At 38.5% G+C, this 24,951-nt stretch overlaps 2 protein-coding genes across 5 annotated transcripts in view; both read left to right on the forward strand.

Annotated features, from left to right (window-relative positions):
- The window catches only part of os9 (OS9 endoplasmic reticulum lectin), a 24,820-nt gene extending 18,102 nt beyond the window's left edge, over window positions 1-6,718 (forward strand). Inside the window, exons 9-16 of one of the 3 annotated variants that reach the window (XM_008296102.1) lie at window positions 42-157; window positions 663-723; window positions 910-992; window positions 1,108-1,311; window positions 1,399-1,600; window positions 2,036-2,203; window positions 2,616-2,725; window positions 5,442-6,718. In XM_008296102.1, the coding sequence (XP_008294324.1) occupies window positions 42-157; window positions 663-723; window positions 910-992; window positions 1,108-1,311; window positions 1,399-1,600; window positions 2,036-2,203; window positions 2,616-2,725; window positions 5,442-5,579 (1,082 nt within the window). In that variant the 3' untranslated portion in view covers window positions 5,580-6,718. The remainder of the gene's footprint in view (window positions 1-41; window positions 158-662; window positions 724-909; window positions 993-1,107; window positions 1,312-1,398; window positions 1,601-2,035; window positions 2,204-2,615; window positions 2,726-5,441) is intronic. The other 2 variants (XM_008296101.1, XM_008296103.1) reach the window with 2 other exon arrangements.
- Window positions 6,719-7,644: 926 nt separating this feature from the next.
- Window positions 7,645-19,093, forward strand: c1galt1lb (core 1 synthase, glycoprotein-N-acetylgalactosamine 3-beta-galactosyltransferase 1, like b). 2 transcript variants are annotated; one of them, XM_008296108.1, is made up of 4 exons: window positions 7,645-7,734; window positions 12,668-12,937; window positions 14,713-15,377; window positions 15,691-19,093. In XM_008296108.1, the coding sequence occupies exons 2-4, from the start codon at window positions 12,712-12,714 to the stop codon at window positions 15,997-15,999; spliced, it is 1,200 nt and encodes a 399-aa protein (XP_008294330.1). In that variant the 5' UTR covers window positions 7,645-7,734; window positions 12,668-12,711; the 3' UTR covers window positions 16,000-19,093. The 2 variants fall into 2 exon arrangements, with proteins under 2 accessions (XP_008294330.1, XP_008294329.1); XM_008296107.1 differs by lacking the exon at window positions 7,645-7,734 and adding an exon at window positions 11,894-12,511.
- The last annotated feature ends 5,858 nt before the right edge of the window (window positions 19,094-24,951 follow it).

Here is a 24,951-nt window from a genome sequence, read left to right on the forward strand (position 1 = left end):
AGCTTTTCTCACAGTGGATGCCTGTTTTTGTTTTGAAACAGCTGCTGCTGATGTATCCGCGGATGTAGAGGTAGAAGAGGCAGAAGATTCTGAATTCTGGGAAGGAGTCACAAAACCAGGGAATTCAAAAACATCTACATCTCAACAAGAGAATCAGGTATAGAAATACATCTTCGAAATGTGTATTTTCCCACAGAAATGAACGATCCCTTACTGGAGTTCGTACACTGATAGGAAATGAAAGGCTGACTTTAAGAACTCAGTTGAACTGTGTGACAGAAAAAAAGCTTAAAATAGTGCACAGTTTTCAAATTTAGAGCTGTCTTTACAGAACAATCCACTGATAATTACATGGACAACATCCACAGTAAAGAAACACTGAGTACAAGTTTTTGGATTTGAAATAATTTTATGCATTCAGATAATCATTTTGCTGTTTGATTGTTTCTTAATATTTTCATAGTTTAAAAAAAAAAAAAAAGTATTCTCTAAACTGCTGTCTATTCAGTGTCGATCTTTAAGTATTTTCTTTTCAAGGTGGTCGATGTGAAGATTTGAATAAAGATTCCTCTTAGTCAGAACCCATTAGACCACTAGAGGGTGTAGGCTGACACGTTCCCTCTCCATTTCACAACTCTAACCTGATTTTCTGTCATTCGCAGGCAGCAGATGGTGGCTATAACTCACATGCAGACAATGAAGTCATAGATGACGGTGATGAAGGTATAACGCATGAGGAAGACAAGTGCCACTTATTTAGCGCAGCTTAGACTGAAGATTAATAGAATTATAGTCTATTTTTCTCTGCAGTTAGCTTGTTTGATCTACAAACTCAGCAGCTGTTAGTCCAGATGGAGTCCTTTGTGGTCATTTGTTAAGCTTTTCTTTTGCTATTTTGTTTGCTTTTAGTAGAAAAATTCAACTTTAAAATCATCACTGATCCAGCCGACCTGATGAAATTCGTTCAACACCTTAAGGAGAGTAACAGAAAGGTCAGTACTTGCCAAGAGGCTATTTTTTTATTTACACCCCTTGGAATGAATTTTTCTTTGCAATGGGATTTCAGTCCAGCTTATTGTTTTTATTTATTTATTTATTTATTTTTAGAAAGCACAAAACCAAGCCAAAAGTAGAGGAGAGAAACCAACAAGCAACATGCTGACAGAAAAGCTCAGTGAGGAGGAGAAAGAGGAAGATGAACGCTTGCTACAGGAGTTTGAGGATGAGATGGCCGACCTCTCTGTACCGTCTGAGAAGATTGAAGAGATAAAGGAGGAAATGCAGAAGGAGTTTGACAACATCATAAATGAGGTTTAAGAGTAGACATAGTGTATATATAGAGTTCATACCCAGCGCAATGAAATAATTAACATAATGTATGGCTTCGCTGTGTTAAAGGCCCAGCAGGAACTGGAGACGGAGGGTCTGAAAGGGGAGTTTGATCGCACTCAAGCAACACAGACACTGGAGACAACACTGGATAAGCTACTAGATCATCTGGAAGAGAAAGACGTTCAGGACCCAGAGCAGCAGACATCAGGAATCCAAAGAGGCAGCGACCCCACCAGAGGCAGCCCCAGCCTGGCTCCGAAGCAGCCAGGTAACCAGCCAGCCGGCCTCTCTTCAGTCACATGCATGTCCATTCGCTCTGTGTCTGGCTCAGTCATTCTCATAATTCATCCATATGTACAGCAGATGTTTGCTGTGACATCTTCCATCTCAGAAGAGACGCACACATGGAGTTTGATGCAAAATTCTCTCAGAATTTATGTAATCAGATTGAATTTCTTTGGTCAGTTAGTGGTGATTGCTCTGCAGGCATTCATGTAACTGTGGGTGACTTCAAAATTAGAATTTAAATAACTGAAATCAACCAGTAATGAATTAAAACCTATGGCAGTGCACAAGTATAATGTTTATAAAACAGTGTTTTGGATTACGCATTATTGACTCTTATCACCTCCATCCTGTGACCCTGCTCTTGGGTTTTGAGGTGAACTGTGTTGTTTGTCCCTCTTTTGTCTCGTCACCCCAGACCAAGCGGCTGACGACCATGTTAAGATCAAAATTACTAAGTATAAGACGGGCAGCAGCCCTGATGGGGAGGTCAAAGTTCAGGAGATGGGCGAAGGAGACCCCCAATGGCAGCACATAAAGGACGTGGTTAAAGAACAGCTAGAGAAGGCAGGACTGAAGGCCGAAGGTATGAAGGGGGAGTGCCCGAAACACTCACGGCCTTTTCTCTCTTCCATCTGTTATCTTGAGCATACAGTACTGTATTTCTCTTTTCATCTTATCAAAAAGTATACACGTGTCCGATCATTTGTAAAAGGTTCAACCCTTTAAAAGGGCACCTAATATTACTGCAAAATTAAAAGATCATCAGAACAGAAAAAAAATCTCTTGACAGCAATTAGCTGAAGCTTGCCTTCAAGACAAGTGGAAATGCCAGGTGTGTCAACCATGTGTGTTCTTTCTTTTTCATCCACTGTTGTGTTTGTGCCATTCATCATTCTAAATATTCACATGTAAGTCAGTTTTCTTACTCATGACTTACTAGGCTGTACAAGTGTTTAACTGGCAAGCCCTCCTTTTCCCCTGTTTTTGTCTTTTAGGTAAAATAGAGGTGAAGATCTTGACACGGAAGAGTGCAGAGGAGGCAGGTGATCAGTGGCTGACTGAAGAAGATACAAAGTCCTTCAGGGAGCTACTTATAAATCTCCTGGTAACTTGAGTGGTCATAATGACTTTTTTTATTAGGTTTGTTCAGATTTTTCTTGCCGTGAGTTTCACACACGCACTGTGTTTGACAGCAGCTGTGTGCTGAAGAGTTTACTTAGTACATTTTTTTTTCTTTCTGTATGAGATTGGACACAGAGCACTGTTGTTCTTGGATATTTTTTCTACTTGCACAGAAAATCGTGAGGTAAAGATACCTCTTCAGTAGTTGTATGGTAAAATCATTAGACTATATGATGGATTCATGAAACATTGAAGGGATATTCTGACTTAAGTTGTGTGTAAGCACAAATCAAGAAATTTTATAAACTTAATATTTCCATTTTTTTTTTTTTTCCAAATAGGAAAGACTGAAATGTTTGCATTGTCTGGATCACTTGTAAAGTAAACTGACATTGAACTCTCACTTTCTGGCAGAGAGTTAGATGAGAGGGTCAATGCCACTCTCAAAGCAGACTTTGGTGTCTGTTAAACATGAGACTGGCTCATTACAGAAGTTTTGAATTTACCCTTGTTTCCCCCTCCTAACATTCTGAGGAGGATTCTCATCTGGGATCTTGGTCTGAACCGATGTTTGTCTGGTAATTTGAAGAGGTTACAGATCCAGACGCAGACTCACAAAGGCCACCCTGATAATATCAATCATGTTTGATATTTCTGAGTTAAAATCGAAATGGCTGCAATTATCTCACCACCTGGAGCAGTGGATGACGTTGCCAAGCAACGCTAAACACCCCTTGAGGGTCAGTGTTAGCTACAGATATTAAAACCAATAATTAAAATCTCACCTCTAGTTCTCACTAAGGAATAAATGACTCATATGGACTGCATATTTCCAACCTTTTCTTTTCTTTTTTCCTTTTTTCAGCCTTCGAACCTCTGGTTATCTAAATCATATTCTTCATTTTCTGATCTTGTGGTGTTTGCATGTCAGCTGTTAGAGACAAGAATATCTATAAATTTTGTCTGCATGTGTGTGATGTCTCGATTTATAACCTTTAAGGATTTTAAAACACTTTCAGTGTGAGCCGAGCTTACAGCTACAGTCAACAGAAAAAAGTAACCAAATTGGATTTATCTTAGTGTTTTGTTGTTGGACTAAGCCTAACCCTTTCCAGTGCCTTTTTGCAGAGTGATGCTTTAGGTGTCATCTGCCCAATATGATCACAAGAGCAGGCGTGTCAGGGTTGACCCATCTCCGCACCTCATAGTTTCAGTACTTGTACAGTTGTATGCACAAGGTTGGACACCTCTAAGAAAAATGAGTGGATAATAAATAGAACTGTGGCCCATGCAAAAGTTTGGACAGCAGTCAACACCTCTCTTTGTCAGATGTCACAGTTGGAAACGCTTTTTGTATTCAGTTAAGAGACGCTATTCTTGATTAAGAATTTTTGTTATTTTTAGGTTGTCTTGAATACACAGCTTCTTTAAGATCTTCCCACAAAGTTTCAATGATGTTGACACCCAGGGACTGTGAGGGCAACTCCCAAAGCTGCTCCTTGTGTTGCTAAAAGTAGTTCATGGTTAATCTCGTTATCCGAGTATAGAAGCCAAAATCTTTTTAGTTTAAGTTTCTTGACTGATATTTACATCCAGAATGTGTTAATATTCAGAGGATTCCATTCTGCTCTCTGTCTGTGCAGTGCTTTCTCTATTGCTCCACTGACGGCCACACTACCCCAAAGTAGATATTTCCACCCCCGTGCCAAAAAGTAGGCACTGTGTCCTTTTCATCAAACGTTGCTCTTTTTTGGTGATTGTAGCCATAGAACTCTGCTCAAGAACTCAATTTTAACTGAGTCTGCCCACAGAGCTGGTTGTGACTCTGGCTTATCCAGATGTTGCCTTTGTTTAGGAGGTCACAGGCAAGTTTTCTTACAGTTTGTACATCAAAACTGCACAGTGGAGCAAACTATTGCCACTCCCTAGCTAAATATACCTTCCTGCAGTCCTGTAAGGGCTCTGCTTTACCTCTCTGCCCAGCCAACCTGCAGTTTTATCACAAAAATTTCTCGGTTTTCCACATCTGTCAACTGCCACATCTAAATGTGATTTCAGACAGTGAAAACTACAAGCCGGAAACTCATTGATGTGTTTTATAACCTGATTTATTATTAGCTCGGGGACTGGCATCAGTTGACACTTCCTAATGACAGTTCTTGATCTGTCTCACATACCTAATGTGTCAGATAAGTTGATGGAGTTCTGAGACTTTACATGTAAACATTTAAGCCCCAATGACACAGTTAGTGTCACAGCACTGTAACATTTGAAAGAATTTTGTCATGTTTTGTGGTGGCAGGGGTCTATTTTTTTTTTTCCACGTCGAAAAAATAAAGTATGGGCCGCAGCTATAGCTCACCTGGTTGAGCTGGCGTCCCATGTACAGGGCAACAGTCCTGATGTGGAGGTCATGAGTTCGAATCCCGCTCATGGCCCTTTCCCACACGTCCTCCCCTCATTCTTCTACCCCACTTTCCTGTCTCTCTCTCACTGCACTATTCAATAAAGGCACAAAGGCCAAAAAAATAACTTAAAAAAAAAAAAACAAGTATGTAATCTTCAAGCTTTTCCCACACCTTTGCATACAAATGTGAGCTCACATACACTTCTCTTTCTGTTGACTATTGATACACCTTTTTTTTTGGCATTTGGCACTAACTTTTTTTTGCCTTTTGTTTGGTTTTCATCCCTGGCAGACTGGAGGCACCGAAGAAGTTTACAAAGAGCAAAAAAGGCAGCAGGAGTTGGAGAACAACTACAGGTTTGTGTGGGGAGAGTCCCAGGAGGAGTCCCAGTCATCCAGCACCTCTGACTCCGACGACATGGACGTATGAGTTCATTCAGTACCTGTAGTGCACCTGTCATGATAATGAACTCCTGTGGAGGCCAGCAGGGAGGGGGACTCTGAAGTGTAGTCTCATTTTTGAAAAGGAGCCCACTTGATTCAAATATTGCTGTAAAACCTGGCAGATAATATCAGCTAAGCCGTTTGCACATTCAGAAAATGTGTGTGTGTGTCTTGCGTAGGCAATAATGGAGGTGTCCTCAGCAGGCACCGTTTATATATTGCCTGATGAAACTGCAATGTTGTCAGCTGTACTTGTGCAGTTGAATAAAGTTATGCATTTTCCCCTTTTTGATGGGATTCAGTTTTGATAGATGGCTCAAATAGCCGAGTGATATACGATATGTATGTTTTTAGAAATATTTTTCAGTTTTACTGAATATTTGCATCTAGTTCTGAAGTTGTCAGCAGCACACTGTTTGTCCACAATGAAATACTACTTGCATTCGTCTACTATGTTGCCAATGACAGAGATGTCCGTACCTACAAGTGACTCAGCGAGGGGATTTTGAGTACCTCAACAGAGTGAATGAGTGTCTGCACAGGTTGTTCCACTTACTGTTTACTGAAAGTACAATTTTGTCTGAAAATGAAAATACAAAGGACAAATACTTGAGGCTTCACAGTCCAGTTCCCGCTGGTCTTTGAAACTTTCTGACACGCTTTGTTTGATGGAAAAGTTAAAGGTAAACACAACTATAGATTACACAAGTGTTTGTACACATGCTGTGACACTTGATATTTTTAGACAAGTTCTGTACACCCCAAATTTCTAGAACAAAAAAAAGAAAAGATTTTGTTCTTCCGTCTGGATTTCATGTACTGTTAAAGGAAATGAAAACACTTAGAGGAGTGCAGTATGATAGATCTTTTAAGTGTATACTTTGTTTTTGTTTTTGACAATTTAATTTAGCAAAGGAAAACAAAGAAAGCTACAATGTCAATCAGATTCATTGTACCAAATTAATGAAGGCACGTACTTAAAGGGCTGAACTTGTATAGTTTGTGAATAACTGTGGCTACCTGAAACATGTACATAATTATTGTGTCAATATGTTTTTGAATTGATTTGTTGTATATTAGCTCACGTGGGGATTGAGTTACCTGAGTAAATGTGTTTAAAATTTCTGACTGGGCATTCCTGTATATGAAACTTAATGATGCTGTAGGACACATGCTTATTCAGACACCCAATAGAGACATGTTTTCCTTATGCAGTCAGTGTCATGAGGCTCAAGATAAGCTGATACATTTGTCCTGAGGTGACTGAGCCTGTTTATAATCAGCTTCATCATCGTGGTCATCCAGGATCACCAATGTCATAATCAGTGAAGCAAGACTTGTTTAAAGTTTTTGGTACAAGCCACAGCTCCATCATCAGTTTAGATTGAAAACAAATTAGCAGTTTTGAAATGTTTAACTTTTCCCCAAGTGTTACAAGGGTCCCACCACACTGTTGTTTTTCTCCAGTCATCATATTTGTGATGCTATATATCCAGGAGGAACACTGTGTTGGCGTCACACTTTTGTCAGAGGTCCGTCTTAGCTCCCATATAAATACAAAGCAACACTCTTGATTTGTTAATTTAAAATTTAAAACAATGCCTCCATAAATCATTCAGCCACATATTGTTCATATTTTATTGTTAAATGTTTGTTGCAATCCCTACAGGAGACAGTGTGGTTAGTGGCTTTAGAGCAAACATTGCCATTGTTTATCCAAGTCACTGCCCTTACACACACTGAAGCCGTATATCATCTGTTATATCTGGTTGGATTCCCTCCCCGACTCCTTAGCAGGTATAATATAGCAATATAAACTGAAACATTATTCCCTGAATAAGATCCCAGTTCCACACCTCTCTTAAGCTGACTGGTCAAAGTTTAGTCGGACTGAGCTGCGCAAGAAACACAGGAGGTGTGACAGTTTGTGGCCGGAAGCCAAAGTTCTTCACCCGGCCTCATCGTGCTCCACATAGATAGAAGGGGAAGTGAAAATTGGTGTGACTGCTGCGTGAAGCTAACAGCTGTGACTGGCTTTTACCTTTAGATGGCCTGGGAAAAAAAACTGTGTCAACAGACAAGGCCCATGAATAAGAAAGGAATTACTATCGTGGATAATAACTAGTAATACTCAGGCTAAGGTAAGTAAATACAGTAAATTTGTTCAGTTTGTCAGGTACACCTGGGAAATAAGATGCAAGCTAATCCAACAGCTCTGCTCCAAATTGTAGTTTTACAAAGCTTATACATTTTCAGCTTTTGTCGATGTCAAAAAGGTGATGATTCTAATTTTGTTTTCTTTGATTTTTAACCATTTTAATTTCAAGATTGCTTGAAGCATTAAAAATCAATAGCTTTACTGAAGCTCCTAGGATTACCATGACAGAGTTGCTGACTAAGAATCTACACATGTATATCCTTAAACTGTTTAATTATGATTTCCAAAGGTAAGTTCTCTCAATGAAATTAAACTTTACAGTTGCAGTCAGTAGTTTACACCTAAAACCACTCTACAGATTTCATGTTAGCTAACTACGGTTTTAGAAAGTCAGTTAGGACTTAGCTATAGCCATGATTCAATCAGTTTCCTCAACATTTTATTTTTTTTTTTACAGGCAGTTTATTTCACTTTCAATTCACACCATTAAAATTGAGATAGATCAGAAGTTTACATACACTAAGCTGACCGTGCCTTTGAACAGCTTTACAAATTCCAGATAATTAGGTCCACAGCTTTTGGGCCATCAAAAGAAATCAGCCAAAGTCTAATTAAAAAAATTGTGGACCTCCACAAGTCTGGATGATCCTTGAGAACAATTTTCAAAGGTGTGAAGGCACCACTTTCCCCTGTTCAAACACTATTACACAACCATAAACACTACACACTCACACAGTAATCATACATTTCAAAGAGGAGAAGTGACTTAATGTCATGACATGAAATGAATGTACTTTGATCCAAAACTTTGAGCAACTTGCTCTACATCCCACCTTCCTGCTGCTTCTTTCTACCACCTGCCTGCTCCCATGTCTGATTGGATGCCCTGGTAATAAGCTCCAGCAGCAGCAGTAATCCCAACACCTGCCTTAAGTGTGCAGCAAATCTGTCATTCAGAGCGGCTGTGGTTTCATAGCTCACCACTGTGTCTCTGCTTTTTGTTTTCCCCTGTTGGTAATTAGTAGTTGTACCTGGTCTTGTATGCGCTTGTTAGCAGTTACATTGTGGTACTTTGGGTCTGTGTGCTCTTGAAATCGAATTTCTACTTCTGCGTAGTTTCTGTATACACCTTACCATGCCAACTTGCAGCTCTGTTGCATCACTTGCTTTTACTCCCTTTTGTATGCGGAGACTGCAGCAGGCTTTAGATTTACCACATCAAACACATACTTGTAGTAAAACTGTATATCAGTTTGGGCAGGTAAGCTTTGTATAGGTAAGTCACAGTAAATCTTTGGTATTTACTTTTCTAAAGAGCAGTATGAAAGCTTTAAACATTGCTCCAGATGTTTTTGATCATACTACTTTCTGTTTTGAGCAGCACTCACTGAGCCCATGAGTATTCTTACGTGCTATTTTTCCCTTACTTGGCTACATAAGTTGTAAATGCATTAATTCTGTTCATTTGAAGATGATAAGTTTGCCTTTAACTGTTGTCATCGAGTTGGTTGTGATACTCCTGGTAGCCCTTGTGGTGTGTCGTTGAAACAGTGCAAACAAATTATATTTAAACTTCTGGCCTACTTTAAATGTGATGAAAATGCTAAAAGCAGAAATATATTCTTCACGCCATCATTATTCTGACATTTCACACTATTTTTTCACTTGACATTACCTTACTCTTAAAATAAAGTTATGATAATAATTGAACTCAGACAAGGCGTGTTGACTCAGAGTAAATTAAACATTAGAAAGTGGCTTAGTATTTAGATAGGGTGTAGACTATGTAAACCTGTGACTTCAACTGCTAATAGGAGATGGTTTCAATGAATGCATTAAACATGGCTACTGACGAGGCAGGATAAATGCACCTTGTGAAGGATTTCATTTAGTAAACGATGTCCTTTAAGATGCCTTTAGGTCTCTTTGCAGCCACCATGGCAGCCACTTATCCAGTCTAGATATTGAATTGTGATTTTTTTTCTTGTATATTCAAGGTTTTACTGGTCTGCTATGGATTTAATAGGAATATCATATGCCTTAGTTTGGATGCAATCATGTATACCACTAATTCAAATTAATTTTGATTAAGTATTAACCCTAATGCCCTGGGAAGCACATTGCCTGAAAAACAACATCAACCTTTTATAAAGGGTGTGACTGCATGCATGAGAAGATTTACTCAGCTACTGCATTCAGTCATATGACAGCTTAAAATTGTTTGCTATTACGATTATGAAAAAAACACCACCACACATCCTGTGGTTGATTAAGTAAATAAGAATGTGATGCTCAAGCAGTTATGCTACACGGCACATTAGTAGCAACACTGTAGTTTTAAAATGAAAGCTGATTTACATGAGCTGTAGGCTGTTTTAATTTCAGATTTTTTGGCCTTGTTAATGTTTCTATAGATGAGGTGTGGTTTTTAAGTATTTTTTAAGAACATTTTGACAGCACAGAATAAGTCTTGTTAAATTTAAATAAGGATATACATATTTATTGTTTACATTAGAGTCATATGAAGGGTTATCCATTTGTTTGAACATTTTTTTTTCAAACTTTTTCTAAATGTTAGTAGGACTGTCCCCAACGATATCAATGATTTAAAATTCTGAAGCCCAGAATTTTAATAAATTATGTTCAACATCGAATAATACAGTAACCTAAAGCTATTCGTCTGTAAAATAACATGCATTATTGTATGTTTAAAAGGCTAATTATCTTACTGCATGTCAAGCTAATGATGTTATGCAATATTAGCTTGCTGTGGCACTACCAAGTAACTTGAATTCTTGGCTCCTGCTGGCTAAATATCCCTGGTGACCGGTGATTTTACATTATTTATGTGTCAGTAATTAAAAGTTCAATGATGATAAAGTTAGAATAAAGTTAAATCTCTTGTCCTACACACATTAGGTCTAAGTTAGATAGTTAGTTAGCTTATTAAGATCCCCATTAGCTTCAGCATAGCCACAGCTATTCTTCCTGGTGTCCAACAGCATTATATATACAAGAAAACAGAAAACAAAAGCAAAAGCCAAGTGAGCTTTACACTTCCTTGCATCTTGATATACACATTATGAGAAGCTATGCCATATAACCTTGTGCATTATCCTTTCATTATTATATCGTATTTTTTATATACATATTTCAACCATACATGCTACATGTCATACATACATATCTGCCATCTTCCGATACCATACATACACATATATAGACATACATATATGTACATATGTACATTCACATACACACACATATATATGTATATATGTGTGTGTATGTATGTATGCATGTATGTGTGTGTGTATATATATATGTATGTATATATATATGTATGTATACACACACACACACACACACACACACACACCCTATATATATCAACAATTTCCCTGAGGTTCTATCTATCTAGTTTTATCTATCTATCTATCTATCTATCTATCTATCTATCTATCTATCTATCTATCTATATAGTGATTTTGAATTGATTTATGTTAGTGGTGAATTTAATGTGTTTCGGCAATGAAAATCATTCTTTCATACCTCTATATTAGTTGACAATAATGGTGTTTTTTTTTGTTTTATTAATTAAACTATATTTTCTATGTGTTAGCAAACTAGGTTGCAGTTCAGAGCGACATTAAAATTTAAAAACAAAGTTAATCTTATGAATGACTGACACGTTTTGTAATGAAGAAACTGACTTATGAAGTTAGTTTTATAGTCACAAACGTGCCCTGTACATTTGTACACATACTTCTTATGGACATATTGTATTGATATACTATATATGTACATAAAAAAAAGAAAAAAAAAGAAAATAAACATTATTCTTAAGGAAGCATCTTGGCCTAGTTTACCGTTATTTCAGACTTGTTCCAAAAAGTGGAAAATGATCTGAATACAATGTTTAGATATGGTCATACATTTTAATTACTATATGAAGACAATGTGACCCAATGTGAATATATCTCTACACGGCGTTTTCTTTCGTTTTCTGTTCACATTTTGGTTTCCATTTTGGTTAAAATCTAAATGTACGACCTTACCCAAATAACACGGAAGCAAATCCCAGTATGGGAAAGTGTGATGGAATGGCTGCAACAGCTGCACGTTTATTTGCGGCAGAAAATGTGTTTGCGCTTTATTTTTTTTGTGCGTAATTGTGACCGGATGTAACCATTTGTGTGGACGGAAGACAGCAGTTAGACAAGTTAGATGTAGTCCCTGCAGGGTTGTGGACCAGTTTTATATCGCTGTTTCAACCTGCGCGATAGTTTCATTAAACTACGGAGCTTATTCGAGTCGGTCCGGTTCTCCCGGTCGGTTAGCTCGACCGTTAACGGTTCCGTTAGCTGTGCAGCAGCAGCTACAGGACGTCTCGTTAACTTAACACTGAAGTTAGCACTGTCGATCAAATAACGGACTAGCCAGTTAGCTAGCCTCGGCTCACAGCAGGCATGAGCAAATGATTAACTGGATATGACTGCAGCTGTAATTCGCTTTTTCTTCCGGGAGGATCATTTGGGTTGCATTTTTGTTCCGCTTTGCTCGCTGTGTTGCCAGATAGGTGTTAACTGAGCAGCGCTGTAGTATGGCTAGCTGAGCTAAGTTACCGCTCCGAGAAAAGACTGCGTCGTGGTCGAAGCTGGCTCAGCTCGCGCAGCTTTGGCTATTCAAAGCTCATGTTAATCGAGGTGAGAAAATAGCTGTGGGTTAATACAGCTGCTATGGTGTCTGCGTTACCTCTGGTGAGTAAACCACACCTTGAACGGGGAGTGACACTTCACCGCTGTCACTTTGTCATTTCTTCACAGTCGCCAGCGCAGCAACTGGACTTTCCCTACAGCTGTGGACACTTGCAGTGAAACTTATGTCCGTGCGGTCTTTCTGTCTCTCACATCCAGCTCCTGCCAAGTTGAACAACTGCCAGTGAGATACCTGGTTCAGCATGAAGGCCCTCGGATCCAGATTCTCCTTTTATGCGGGTTTTGTGGTGGGAACCTTCACACTGTACCTGTTTCTGCGGCAAGTGTGGTTTGCCAAGACTTTGCCAGATCTGCAGGCCAGCAGCTATGGCAAACTTCATGACCACCAGCAACAGCTTGAGGTAGACAAGAACATATGGAAGAAAGAGAGGTCTGCTCTTTTCAACCTGAAGCACCCTCATCATAGAGGTAAGTCATATAGAAGATATAGTCCAAAAATGTTCTAATTTGGAGAGACGTGTTTACTTTTCTCACATGCTCAGTGAATACAGTTTTAATTTCCTATATTCAACCCTTGCTTCCATGGTATGGCCGTGTAGCTGTCCTTCATAGTCACAGTATTTGTCTGTGTGACCAGTGGTCTGATAACAATATAAAACTTCACCAACACTCGCAGTATAAAGACAAATCTAATAGTTATGTCTCTAAATTATGTTGTTCTTGATACCGATTAAGCTATTTCCCTTTTAAATGTACCTTGGAGACAGGAAAAGTTAGAAAAGCTTCTGTCAGCATTGAGAACCAAGCAGTGGAGCTGGTTGACAACTACCAGCACTCACCTTGATGACAAGCTGTCCTTTGAGCTCCATGTTTATTTTATTTTATTTAGCCTTTATTTTAAGCAGGTAAATTAATTGAGAACTGGTTCTCATTTTCAATAACAACCTGGTCAAGAGGCAGCATACAAACAAGATGAACAGGAAGAACAGATGACATTACAACTCACACAATGTTCTAAAACTAATTACGCAAAGACTTAAAATAGAGAGGCAAAAAACAGGTACATTGGTCCTGAAGTGTTGCTCTAGTGTTGATGCTGTGTGCACGAAGGCTCGCCAGCGCATGCATTTTTATTGGAAGCATCGTAGTTTTAATGTTGACAGTACTTTTCTAGTCTAGCAGACAGTACAAATGTTTTACTCTTGTTTTATTGAATCCATCTTAACTTTCTGTTTTATTTCTTGGTACGGCTTGCTTTCCCTCAAAAATAAAAACAGATCACAGGGTGTCGTAAGACTGCAGCAAAATTTCAATGATTACCCTGAGTGACCTCTCAGCCCTCTATCAAATCAGAACTTTAAATACTTTCGAGTTCCTGCTGCTTCCGTCAGGGCGCAGCTACATCCTGCCTAAATGCAGGACTAACAGACACAGGTGTTCTTTTGTCCCTCTGCCAATGCTCTACTGAACAAGTAGATCTACTTTCGGTTTGATTCATCTGTCTATATATCTTTACAATGTATTGTATTTGCTATTTGCTGCAGGCTGCATAACAAAGTACCCCACAGGAATAATATAAATTCCTTGAAACTTGAAGTCGTGTCAGAAACAGAACTCTGTTTGTATACTGTAAATTCAATAATGACACTAAACCTAATAACAACTGACCGCAAGTATGAATTTTGACTGACAGAATAGAGCCCCTCCCTTACTTAAAGAATTATGACCCAAGTGCCACTGAAAGATAGGTCACCAACTGCAGTAAACAACAGTCAGTGATGGTGACTGCGGCTTTTTGGCTGCTTTCCATGTTTGCCTTTGTGGAGAGTAACAATGAGCTTTAAACTGTTTTTAGTCCTTAACAGATTAGAAGATACAGTGTTGATTAGTTGTTTCAAGGCCTGATCCAGTTACTATTTTGTCTTACATAATTGATGGGCTTCATTGAATTGATATGACTGATGTGATATTTGATTCCTTTGTATCACTTACCCAAATGCTATACATACACAGGGAACACCCGTCTTATGTTTTAAGACATACAATTGGACCAAATTAGGTTGTGAAATGTTCACATTCTAGTAACATCTCCAGCAGTTTTGTGTCACGAGTTTTATGTTCTTGAGAAATATCTGCAATGCTTGGAAGAGATTTACACACCCACTAAGGGAATTCTTTTTTTTTCTTCTGTTTTAAATGGATATTGCAAAGTGAAATGATGATGTTTATATCCCCCTTACCAGGTGAGGATAGCAGTATGGCTGACGAATTGTACAAAAAGGTGCGCATTCTCTGCTGGGTGATGACTGGACCTAACAACCTGGAGAAGAAGGCTCGACATGTGAAGTCCACATGGAGTCGACACTGCAATATTGTTGTCTTCATGAGCTCCGTGGACGACCCTGACTTCCCCACAGTAGGATTAGGTACAAAGGAGGGTCGTGATCAGCTGTACTGGAAAACAATCCGGGCCTTCCATTACGCCTATGAACATCATGCCGACGAGGCAGATTGGTTCCTCAAGGCAGATGACGACACCTACGTAATTGTAGACAACCTGCGATGGGTCCTCTCCAACCACACACCCGATGAGCCGATTTACTTTGGCCGAAGATTCAAGCCCTACACCAAGCAGGGTTACATGAGTGGTGGTGCGGGTTATGTACTGAGCAAAGAGGCTTTGCGGAGATTTGTAGAAGGTTTTAAAAGCAAAGTGTGCACTCACACTACCTCTGTGGAGGACCTGGCAATGGGACAATGCATGGAGAAAGTTGGGGTGCTGGCAGGAGACTCCAGAGACACTGAACACAGGGAGACATTTCACCCCTTTGTCCCTGAGCAGCACCTCACCGCCAAGTTCCCAAAGAGCTTTTGGTATTGGAGCTACTGCTACTACCCCATCTCAGAGGCAAGTACAGATAAGATCGTGGAACTTCTCTTCACCTAGTGTTAACGTGGTATTCAGCATTGTTGCCAGTGTTGTTAAAGTTTGAATAGATGGTGTCATCACCTGCATGCTTGTTTTCGTAGTTTGTTGTCAAACTGGTGAAGCCATATTTTTTTAAACAGACTGGTCCATTTTTACATTTATGAAAACAATTTTTCTTAATGTGTCACATAGACAGGCACACAGATGAGTTTAAATTTGAACCACCCATTCATACTGAAATCTGTTTCAGAACTTCCAATACCTAAATTGTCTTATTCTGTTCTTTATTCAGGGTCCAAACTGCTGCTCGGATGTGTCGGTGTCTTTCCATTATGTAGATGCTTTGGGCATGTATTTATTGGAATACTACACCTATCACCTGCGTGCCTTTGGCTACAAATACCGTTACCAGCCCCCCACCCCATTAGCCTACAGTATTGAGCAGTCGAGACCCCAGGAACCTGCAGAAGGACAAAAAGAGCAGGCTTCTCAAGAGAAAGAGCAAGGAGAGGTGAAAAGGACTGACAAGAAACAGGATGCAGATCCCCCTCCTGTAGCTGGTAAAGACCCTCCTGCTGCTCCAGCGGGCAAAAAACAGTAGGACTGTTGATGTGTCAAGGGAACTGATCATTAGGAGGAGGAGGAATGGTTCTTTTGAGTGTTTTTGCATTCGTTTTGATAATTTCGGCTCATATCTCTACAAAAGGCAGAAAAACTGTTCACTTTGATTGTACGGTTCTGCCTGTACAAGTGGTTTGATTGAGGATTCTTGGACAGACTGCTGACAATGTGAACTGGAAGACTGGTTTTCAGGCTAAGGGGTGATGTATGGCATTTACCCATGTATTTCTGTTTTGTTAAGTGGTTTTTACATCCAAGTGTCTTCTTTAATAGTTGGGAGCACCTCTCTGTAGGCTGTATTCATTTGAAAATGAACTAAAGGGAGTATTTTAGCTGTTTTCCAGAGCCTTTCAAGTTTGAATCTGAAATTGTTTGACCTATTTACCTACTGTAGTCCCTCCAAAAACTTGATCTAGCAGTACCATCTCCTTGACTTGTTGGGGTTGTTGCCTTTTTTCACGCATAGAGAACTGTGTGCCTACCGATCAAACATGTTTATGTGTCTTGAGCTCATCAGATAAAACCCAGACTAGGACAAATCCATTCAAAGTTGCCAATATTTGTTTTGAGGTTAACCAGTTTTGGTGTCACTGTTTACTGATGTAGGCCTGAATTCAAAAACCTTTTAACATTACAGGCAACTGTGACATTATGACGGTGTTCTATGTAGAGCTTTTTATTTGTTTTTAGGGGAAGTTTAGTCACATATTATTTGCATTTAGCCCTGCGAAATTTACATGAAGAAAGTCTTTGCTTCAAATATTAATTTTTTACGGTTTTATTTAAAAGTATATTTAAATGAGGTGAGTTGCAATTAATATTATTTTAATTACAGATTAAGTCATTAACAGTTATTTCATCCATTAATCAGCTGATTACTTTGTTGTATGGAATTTGAGAAAATAGTAAAAAAATAATTCCTGTTATATTTTCCTAAAAACAAGGTGATGTGTACAGATAGCTTCAGTTTCCAACAGTCAAAAATGCCAACATGATCAGTTTATTATCGGATAAGACAAGGAAGAGCGGAAAATCCCCTGAAGTGAGAAGCTGAACCAAGATAGTTATTTTTTGTTAAATACAGAACTTTAACAATTAGGCGATTATCAAAAGAGTTACCAAGAATTTTTTGGTAAATATTGAGTAATAGGTTGATCAAAAAATCATTTCAGCTCTGTAAATGAGGTCGTGAAAGTGATGGCACTTTTTTGTTAGTCGTTGTCTTGTGCTTTACAAGCATGTTTTCCCATCGCTGGTTAACTAGTAATATAATCTAAACTTTTGGCAAAATAAATGTTATTAAACTTTCACCCTTAATTAAATGGTAATGCATGGGAAAATGCAGCCAGTTGCCAGTTAATTAGGTACATTTAGCTAAAACAAATGCTGCCTAATACTGTCATTACAGTTGTTGATATGTCTAAACTGTTTTTTTTAGAGAAGTATTGTGCACCTCTGCACATGTGTGCAAAAGACAGAGACATGCTGTCTGAAACTAAGATAAAAGTAAAATGAAAACAAACTAACATTATAACCTTCTCAAAGGAAGGATTTATTGCAGGACCATTGTGTCGGACAGCTTTAGTTTCAGATGTTCCTGATCGACTGAGAAAACACAATAGTAGACAGTATAGATAGTATCGTTTTGTTTTTTTTTGTAGCCAAGCATTGTTTGGATGCTTTGATTTATCTCAATGGTTGATAGGAATGTAGTGAGTTAACCACAATGCTTTAAATGAAAAGTCCAAATGATTAAATTTCCACAATTCAGCCAAAGATTTCCACACCACACTGAAGACAGACAACCATTGTTTGTGTATTTGTAGTCTTGGGGATATTGCAGTGAATCTTAGTGCTTTTCATTTGTTTTTTTACATGGGTATATGTTCAGTTGACAGCAGATTTGTTTAACTGCTGACTAGATATGTCAGTTGGACAAGTTATCTGTCTCTGTGATCAAACTCTATTGACGACAAACCATCCACGGCACATAGTTGTCTATCTGTGCTTCCTGAAACTGGCACTGCATACGCACACCTGACAATGTCTCTGCATCTTCCCCCAGTGGACTCATTAGCTTGTGCCTTGTAAATGGAGATTGTATGAGCCATCAGCTAAACACATGACTTTGCACTGTGACATTACCCCGATGAGAGTGTTGCTTTCAGATGGAGTCTGATCTTGTTGAATCCTTCCATTGTAATGCGAATGGCCTTTGGGCAAGCCAGTGAATGACTTGTTCATGGCAGGTTATTTTTTTCTTTGAAAAAGCAAAGGGGGGCGGGGGGCAGTTGGGTGGGCCGATGGGTGGGTCAGACCAGTTCTTTTGCAGTTAGTACATATTGTATATTTCAAAGTATTCATAAAGATTCTTTTTACTAGTTTGTAACCAAACAAAGAGTTAAATTTATGGGAGATACATTTATGACCAAATACAGGAATAAGTGCAGACTGAAACTGAATGAATTAGGCATTTATGTAAAAATTGAATGCACTTTGGAATGAAACTGTTGCTGTTTTGCTTTTTAACCACTTAAACTTTTTTTTTTTTTTTTTTTAATTTACTGTTAAAAACCTATGGGGTAATGATGCCTATAAAAATACATTTTTCTAAGTGTTTACACTCAGTTCCATCTGTGCATGAACACAGAGCATGTTCAGTTTCATTTCTTTTTTCTGGTATTAAAAATGAAAAAGTCCAGTTTTAACCAAATCAGCATGTTTTACGTAATGGTTTCTTTTGAAGTTAATGCACGATTGTGCAAGTGAATTAGATTTTTTGCTGGGCCAGACTCATTGTCGATAACAGCCACATCTGGTTCATGATGGGAGTGATACAACACATCCAGTTCTTGACAATCTTCTCAATATTAAAAATTTATCAAAGGGAAAGGTGTACAGTGCTGTATTTATATTTTAAATGTATTTATGTTGGTACTGATGTCGAAATTGAGTCAGTACACTTTAGTGTGTAAATGAGTTTGTCTCACTGTGTGAGCACACGTAATCAGTGTGCAGGATTGTTTTAGTGGATGGTACTTTAATCACTATAAATAAATGCATATTTTATTGTACATCTTGTTTTTTACATTTGTTTCCATTACATCACATTACATCATGTCAGAATTGTACAGTGACAGCAGAAAAATGTACGTGCAGGATTATTACGGCTGTTTCACCTTTCTGTGGTTAAATATCATTTCATACATTGTCTTCTGTATACAGTAGTTGTGATGGTTGTGGACTGGAGGTTTTAAGTCAGTGTTGCAAATAGAAGGATGGGTGATATCTCCATTACAGAGAGTGTTGGATCCTGAAAAGAGACAAACAAGGTTTGTTCAAAAGATTTAGCAGCAAATACAGTTTTCTCTCTTTCTTTATTTTCAGCAAGGATGCAGATCAGTGCTTCTTACCTCTGCCTCCCAGTATTGATGAATCCGCCTCCCCTTTTCTGTAAATACTGTGCACGCCAACAAGCCTTTCCTGTTGCACACAAAGAAAAACTGGTTCTAACTTATGCTGTCAGTCGTTAATTGATATAATCACTATAGCAGTTATAGTCACACACAAGGTCCTGATTGTATACAAATTATGTTTTCATTCCAAGAACTACATTAGACACTAATTTGGGTGATAAAATCAGTGCACATGGTTCTTCAACCTCAGGGAGAGACACAGGATAGATCAATCAAATGCTGAATAGCTTATTGTATTAATTGCTTTGAGTCGTGCAGAAGTCACTCACTTGTCCTCACTTGACCCAGTAGATCAGCAAGAACCTGATCAATGTGTCCTGCTCAAGACAAACACGAAATATGTTACAATGCATTGAGATCACTGTAGGAAAATGTTGGATGCTGGTTTGACAGTGAATTATGCTTAAAATTCTCACTTTTTCTTGACACTGCGGTGGTTTTTTGACCTGCAAAAAAAAAAAAAGGTTAAAGGTTAGACAACAAGTGCTAAATGTCAGTTGAACTGCTGAACACACTCACTGCAAAACAAAACTCACTGCTTGGTGGAGCGACACTTCTCCGTCCCATTAGGCTCACAAAAGTGTCGTAATCGATATCGTTGAATCTCTTCAACGCTGTATCTTCACATTCGTCGGACTTCGCCTGAAAGAAAAGAAAAGAAAAAACATTGTTGGCCTGTTGCTAGTTGTTGTGCGTGTCTGCTGCAGTGACACACTCAGGTGTGGGAGTGTAGGTGCAGCTCATACCTCTCTCAGTGATTCGTAGGTCTCTTCTTCACACATGGACCTCACAGGAAACAAGACGAGGATGATCAATGCAGTCAGCAAAGCAAGAGTGCAGCAGTTTGCAGTCCTCCCCATCACTCTGAAATGGGAATCAGCACATTAAAATGAAGGCAGTTTATGAAACTGATTGCTGTTCGTTATTGTTTCAACTTGGGTGTTTCTACATGTTAAAACTTTAGAACCATGAACTTCAAATCCAAGTAGTGTCTCTCTGTCCTTCCACAAATTTCCATGTTGCTGTAGACCTATAATTCACAGACACCTTCAATTTTTAAACACATTTTACATCCAGATATGTTACACACCGCATCTGCTGAGTCAGAGATTTCATGCTTCATCCTACTTTGACTTTGCATTATTTGATATTAAAAACAACTCTTAAGACATCTTTTGTTTGTAAATGTCAGCCATCTTTGCAAATATGACCTCCCATTCATATCAGAAAATGCTCTGCTCATGCACCATATTCAAGACGAAGTATTCTGAGGTACAAAGTACAATAAAGCACATTAACTTTTCATGTGATTAATGTCATCCATTCAATCAGCACAAGCAATCACAATCGTTTTCCTTAACAATCGAGTCTCCTCTTGACCTTTCTTGTGATATAATTAAACCAATCTTTATTTTTGAGCAGCGTGACATGCTGTTCAGAAACATAAAAGTCATAAAGAAGACGGTGCATCAAAACCAAACATTTTTTAAAGCTCTTTTTGATAAATCATTTGTGAAATGTAGGTATAATCTACAACAACAGATTCTCCTCTAAACTAATTCTGTATCTTTTAGTAGACAACTGTATCTCTAACCTGTATTCACAACTGGTGTATTTGTCGTTTCTTTCACAAACTAACTTAAAACTTTTAACATTTTTGTACTGTTACTTCACGGCTACTTTATAAATTAATTAAAATGCTTTGAGTTGCGTAGTCACATAAGAATTGCCACATCATTTCTATTCAGTAACCGACTACTTTTCAAAGTAATTTGACAAAATGCTGCATATGCCACCAAACTAGCTGGATTCCTGTTTAGTTTAGACAACAGGACTTCAGACTCCTGCTTTTGAAGGTTTGGGCTTAACAGCGCTTCTTGTCATTCTCAGTCTGAAACTCATCAAACTAATGCACATCTACATACACGCTGCTGCACAGAAACAGTCTCTGCTGATGTTAACACATTAATGTCTTCTTTCAGTTTCTCACTTCATTACACTGTGAGCCAGTGACCTCTAAAGGGTGTAAAGTAACTGTTAAATAAGAGAAATGACTTCAAGATTTATCTACTAATCAAATAAACTCATAGTGACCTAATCATTTATTAACGGTGAACAACAGGAATTCATCATACATCCTGCTAAATTCAAGCATGAAGATATCGTTATATTTCAACCTAGCCATAAATTAACAATTAATAGTTAATCAGCTGTTTTGTAATTTTGATCTGATCATCTGCTGATCAGTCTGCTGATTTCAAAAAATGTTTAAAAATATTTTAAAAAAATAAACAATACAAATAAAAATTAACAACAAAATATAATAATAATAATAATAATAATAAGAATAATAAGAATAATAAGAATAATAAGAATACAAAAATCAGAAACAAACTATTGTGGTAATATAACCCAAAATGTGATGTCCATGCATGTGGATTCCAGGTCTTAAGAGGTTAAGGAAATGCCTCAAGAATTCAACAACTGTTTCACACTCCAATATTTTTTATATGTAACCCTAACCCTAGTACACAACATATCTCATCAGCTGAACAGGAAATACTGAAGAACATTTTAATAAACTAGCTGCAGACACCGTAATCTTAAAAGATAAATTCCAACAATTGCTCTCAGCACTGATGGAGGCAATCACCGCTTTACTGACTTTATGTTATTATTACATTTTGTCAAAGTTCCAAATTCTCAGCAAAAAGTGCGTTTTGTGCTGAAGATGAGTCAGTCAGTCAATTCATTTTTAACCAAGGATTCATGTAGCAGAACAGGAAAAGAGAAATAAATGCATCTACATTTCTTCTCTTCATTAACAGCGTAAACGATCATAAAGTTATTGGATTTGTTTTTTAGACTAAACTATTGCAAAATAATGAAAAAGAATAATGCTTACCTCAGCCTGATCCTTCAGTATAAACAGGTGATCTGTTCAGTATCAATGAACCTCTATGGCAAGTCGAAAACACGTCTTTCCGCTCTGCAGCCTCTCTGTCTCAATTATTATAGTTCTTCAGCTCATTTGTAATCCAATTAGCACTCCACCCGCCACCCAAACCCCCAGCCCACCCCTACGGACACACACACACACACACACACACGCACACACACACACACACACACACACACACACACACACACGCACACACGCACACACACAGAATTCGTAGTGTCTTTCTCATCAGACATGCCTGATTGAATATCTCACTCAACATGCAATTTTGGGATGGAACTGTAATCGGTTTGTAAAGGAAAATCATGCATCTTTTCACTGATGGTTATTTAATGATATAACCATTAAAATTAAATGTTGATGACTGGCTAATTATTAATTATGTCACAAATCCTATTCTTACTGACTTACCAGCCAGATGACCTCATGAGTCTGAAAAGCGGAAACCGTCCTCACAGAGTCGCCCTCTTCTCTTCACCAGCAGTTCTCAGCAGTGGTGTGTGTGTCACTCTCGTTGTTGGCACGTAAATTTGCATTCAAAGTCACATTTTTGTGACATGCATCATTTTTTCCATGGTCAAGGAAAAGGCTAGTAGTACTCATAGTTAAACAGAACACAACAATGTGTGTGTTTGTGTGTGACATACAGCATTTAAAGTGATGTTTGGAACAAATTTGCATTTTTCCTCTGCCTTTATGAAAACACCAGGAATATTATTACCTTTTCTACGATTATTACTGTATAACATACTGTCTGTTCTTAAACGGAAAAATGCCAAACCTCTGATATTTGGTGTTTTATCAAAGAACAAATTAAATTCTTTAAATTGAATGTGCGATGCATCCTAGTTTTACACAACAAGGCACACAATTATTTATTTAAATGCGATAATATGGCTTAGCATAGAACTATTTAACTTTCACATACTTTGTTCTTATAACAATTTCAAAAAAGAACAAAAAAACAAACAACCCCCCCACCCCCACTTACCACTTACCATAGGGTGTGTGCATGTCCCAGGAAATGAAGTCTCTAATGCGCCTGTGTGGCTAGACTTGGAAAGCGGCGTACGCCCAACAAGCGGATATTACTGTTCTGTCTACTCTGTCATTGGCTGGTGTATAAAGAACAGAGAGCCAAATAACGCCCACGCTCTCTGGGTAAATGACCACTGAAATGATCAGCGGAAGCCTTCTGACTGACCTCAAAGTCTGACTGCACCCACCTGCAATTTATAAAGTCATATTTAAACATAAAACAAAAATCATTCTGTCCCATAAACAGACAAATCCTGTCTTCAGCACTGATTCTCACTATGTTCGTGACTTCAATTAACACAGCAGAAGTGACATCTAAAACAAGTGTTGTTAGATTTTTCCCTTTGTACCCAAAATACATTTAAAGGAAAACGAGACTTCTTTTCAGATTGTCTAATTGATTCAAAATTCAAGGCCTTTGGTTGGGGAGGCCAGTTCTGATGGTGCGCTCAGCTCAGCAGACCACCCTCCTCAGGGCCAAGAAGTCCTGCTGGGTGCTGCTGCCCATCCAGGTGGTGGTACTCCCAGCCAAAACACTCCCAATGGTGCAGGTGTAGAAGTTCCAGAGCACCTTGAGAGGTGAGAGCTTAAAGTCCCTCTGGCATCTGAGGAGGTAGAGACGCTTTCTTCACCAGGGTGTTGATGTGACAGGACCACGTCAGGTCCTGCGTGATGTTGACACCCAGGTATTTGAAGCTCTCCACTCGCTCCAACTCTGTCTCACTGATCCTGAGTGGGTGGTATGCCCTCTGCTTCTTGCTGTAGTCCACAATCAGCTCTTTAGTCTTGCTGACATTCAGGAGGAGGCTGTTGTCTCTGCACCAGTCCTCCAGGTAGGTGATCTCCATCAAATAGTCCTCGTTGTTGTTGGAGATCTTCTGGTTGAAGCTTTGAGTTTTCATAAGGAAACTACATGTCCTCTGTGGCTGCAATGTTCTTCATGAGCAGCCTGACAAACTGAGCAGGGCCATGTTGGAAGGTCTGAGTGGAGATGGGGTTTACATTCTGTAAATGGAGCGAATATGGACGAAGTTTTAGCCGGGCATCCTCTTCCAGTTCAGCAGTCCATTTCCTGCATTCTGGTCAATTTTTTTATGCTCCAATTTCTCCATCACTTTATGGTGGAAACGTCTTTATTCATGCAAAGGAAAACTGAAGATTGAAGTGACAGTTTAAGACAATAATGTAGTAAAATGTAGTAAGGCATTCTGTCTTGCTTTAAATTTATACAACTCTTGCAAATCAGTTTTTCATATTTAATATTATCCCTACTTAGTCAGCACACAGACATGATTTACTCTTCTGACCTCGTTTGTGTCTTTGGTGTGGGGGAGTACGTCTTTAAATGTGTATGTGGCACTTTTTCACGTCAATGAAAAATGTATGAATTTTATTTAATTTATAAACCCCTGGACTTTAATAACTCATATGTGTTTTAGCAACATTTCAATTTGTG

The sequence above is a fragment of the Stegastes partitus genome, unplaced genomic scaffold (assembly GCF_000690725.1).
Source record: "Stegastes partitus isolate 25-593 unplaced genomic scaffold, Stegastes_partitus-1.0.2 Scaffold1100, whole genome shotgun sequence".
In the NCBI taxonomy this organism is placed as follows: domain Eukaryota; kingdom Metazoa; phylum Chordata; class Actinopteri; family Pomacentridae; genus Stegastes; species Stegastes partitus.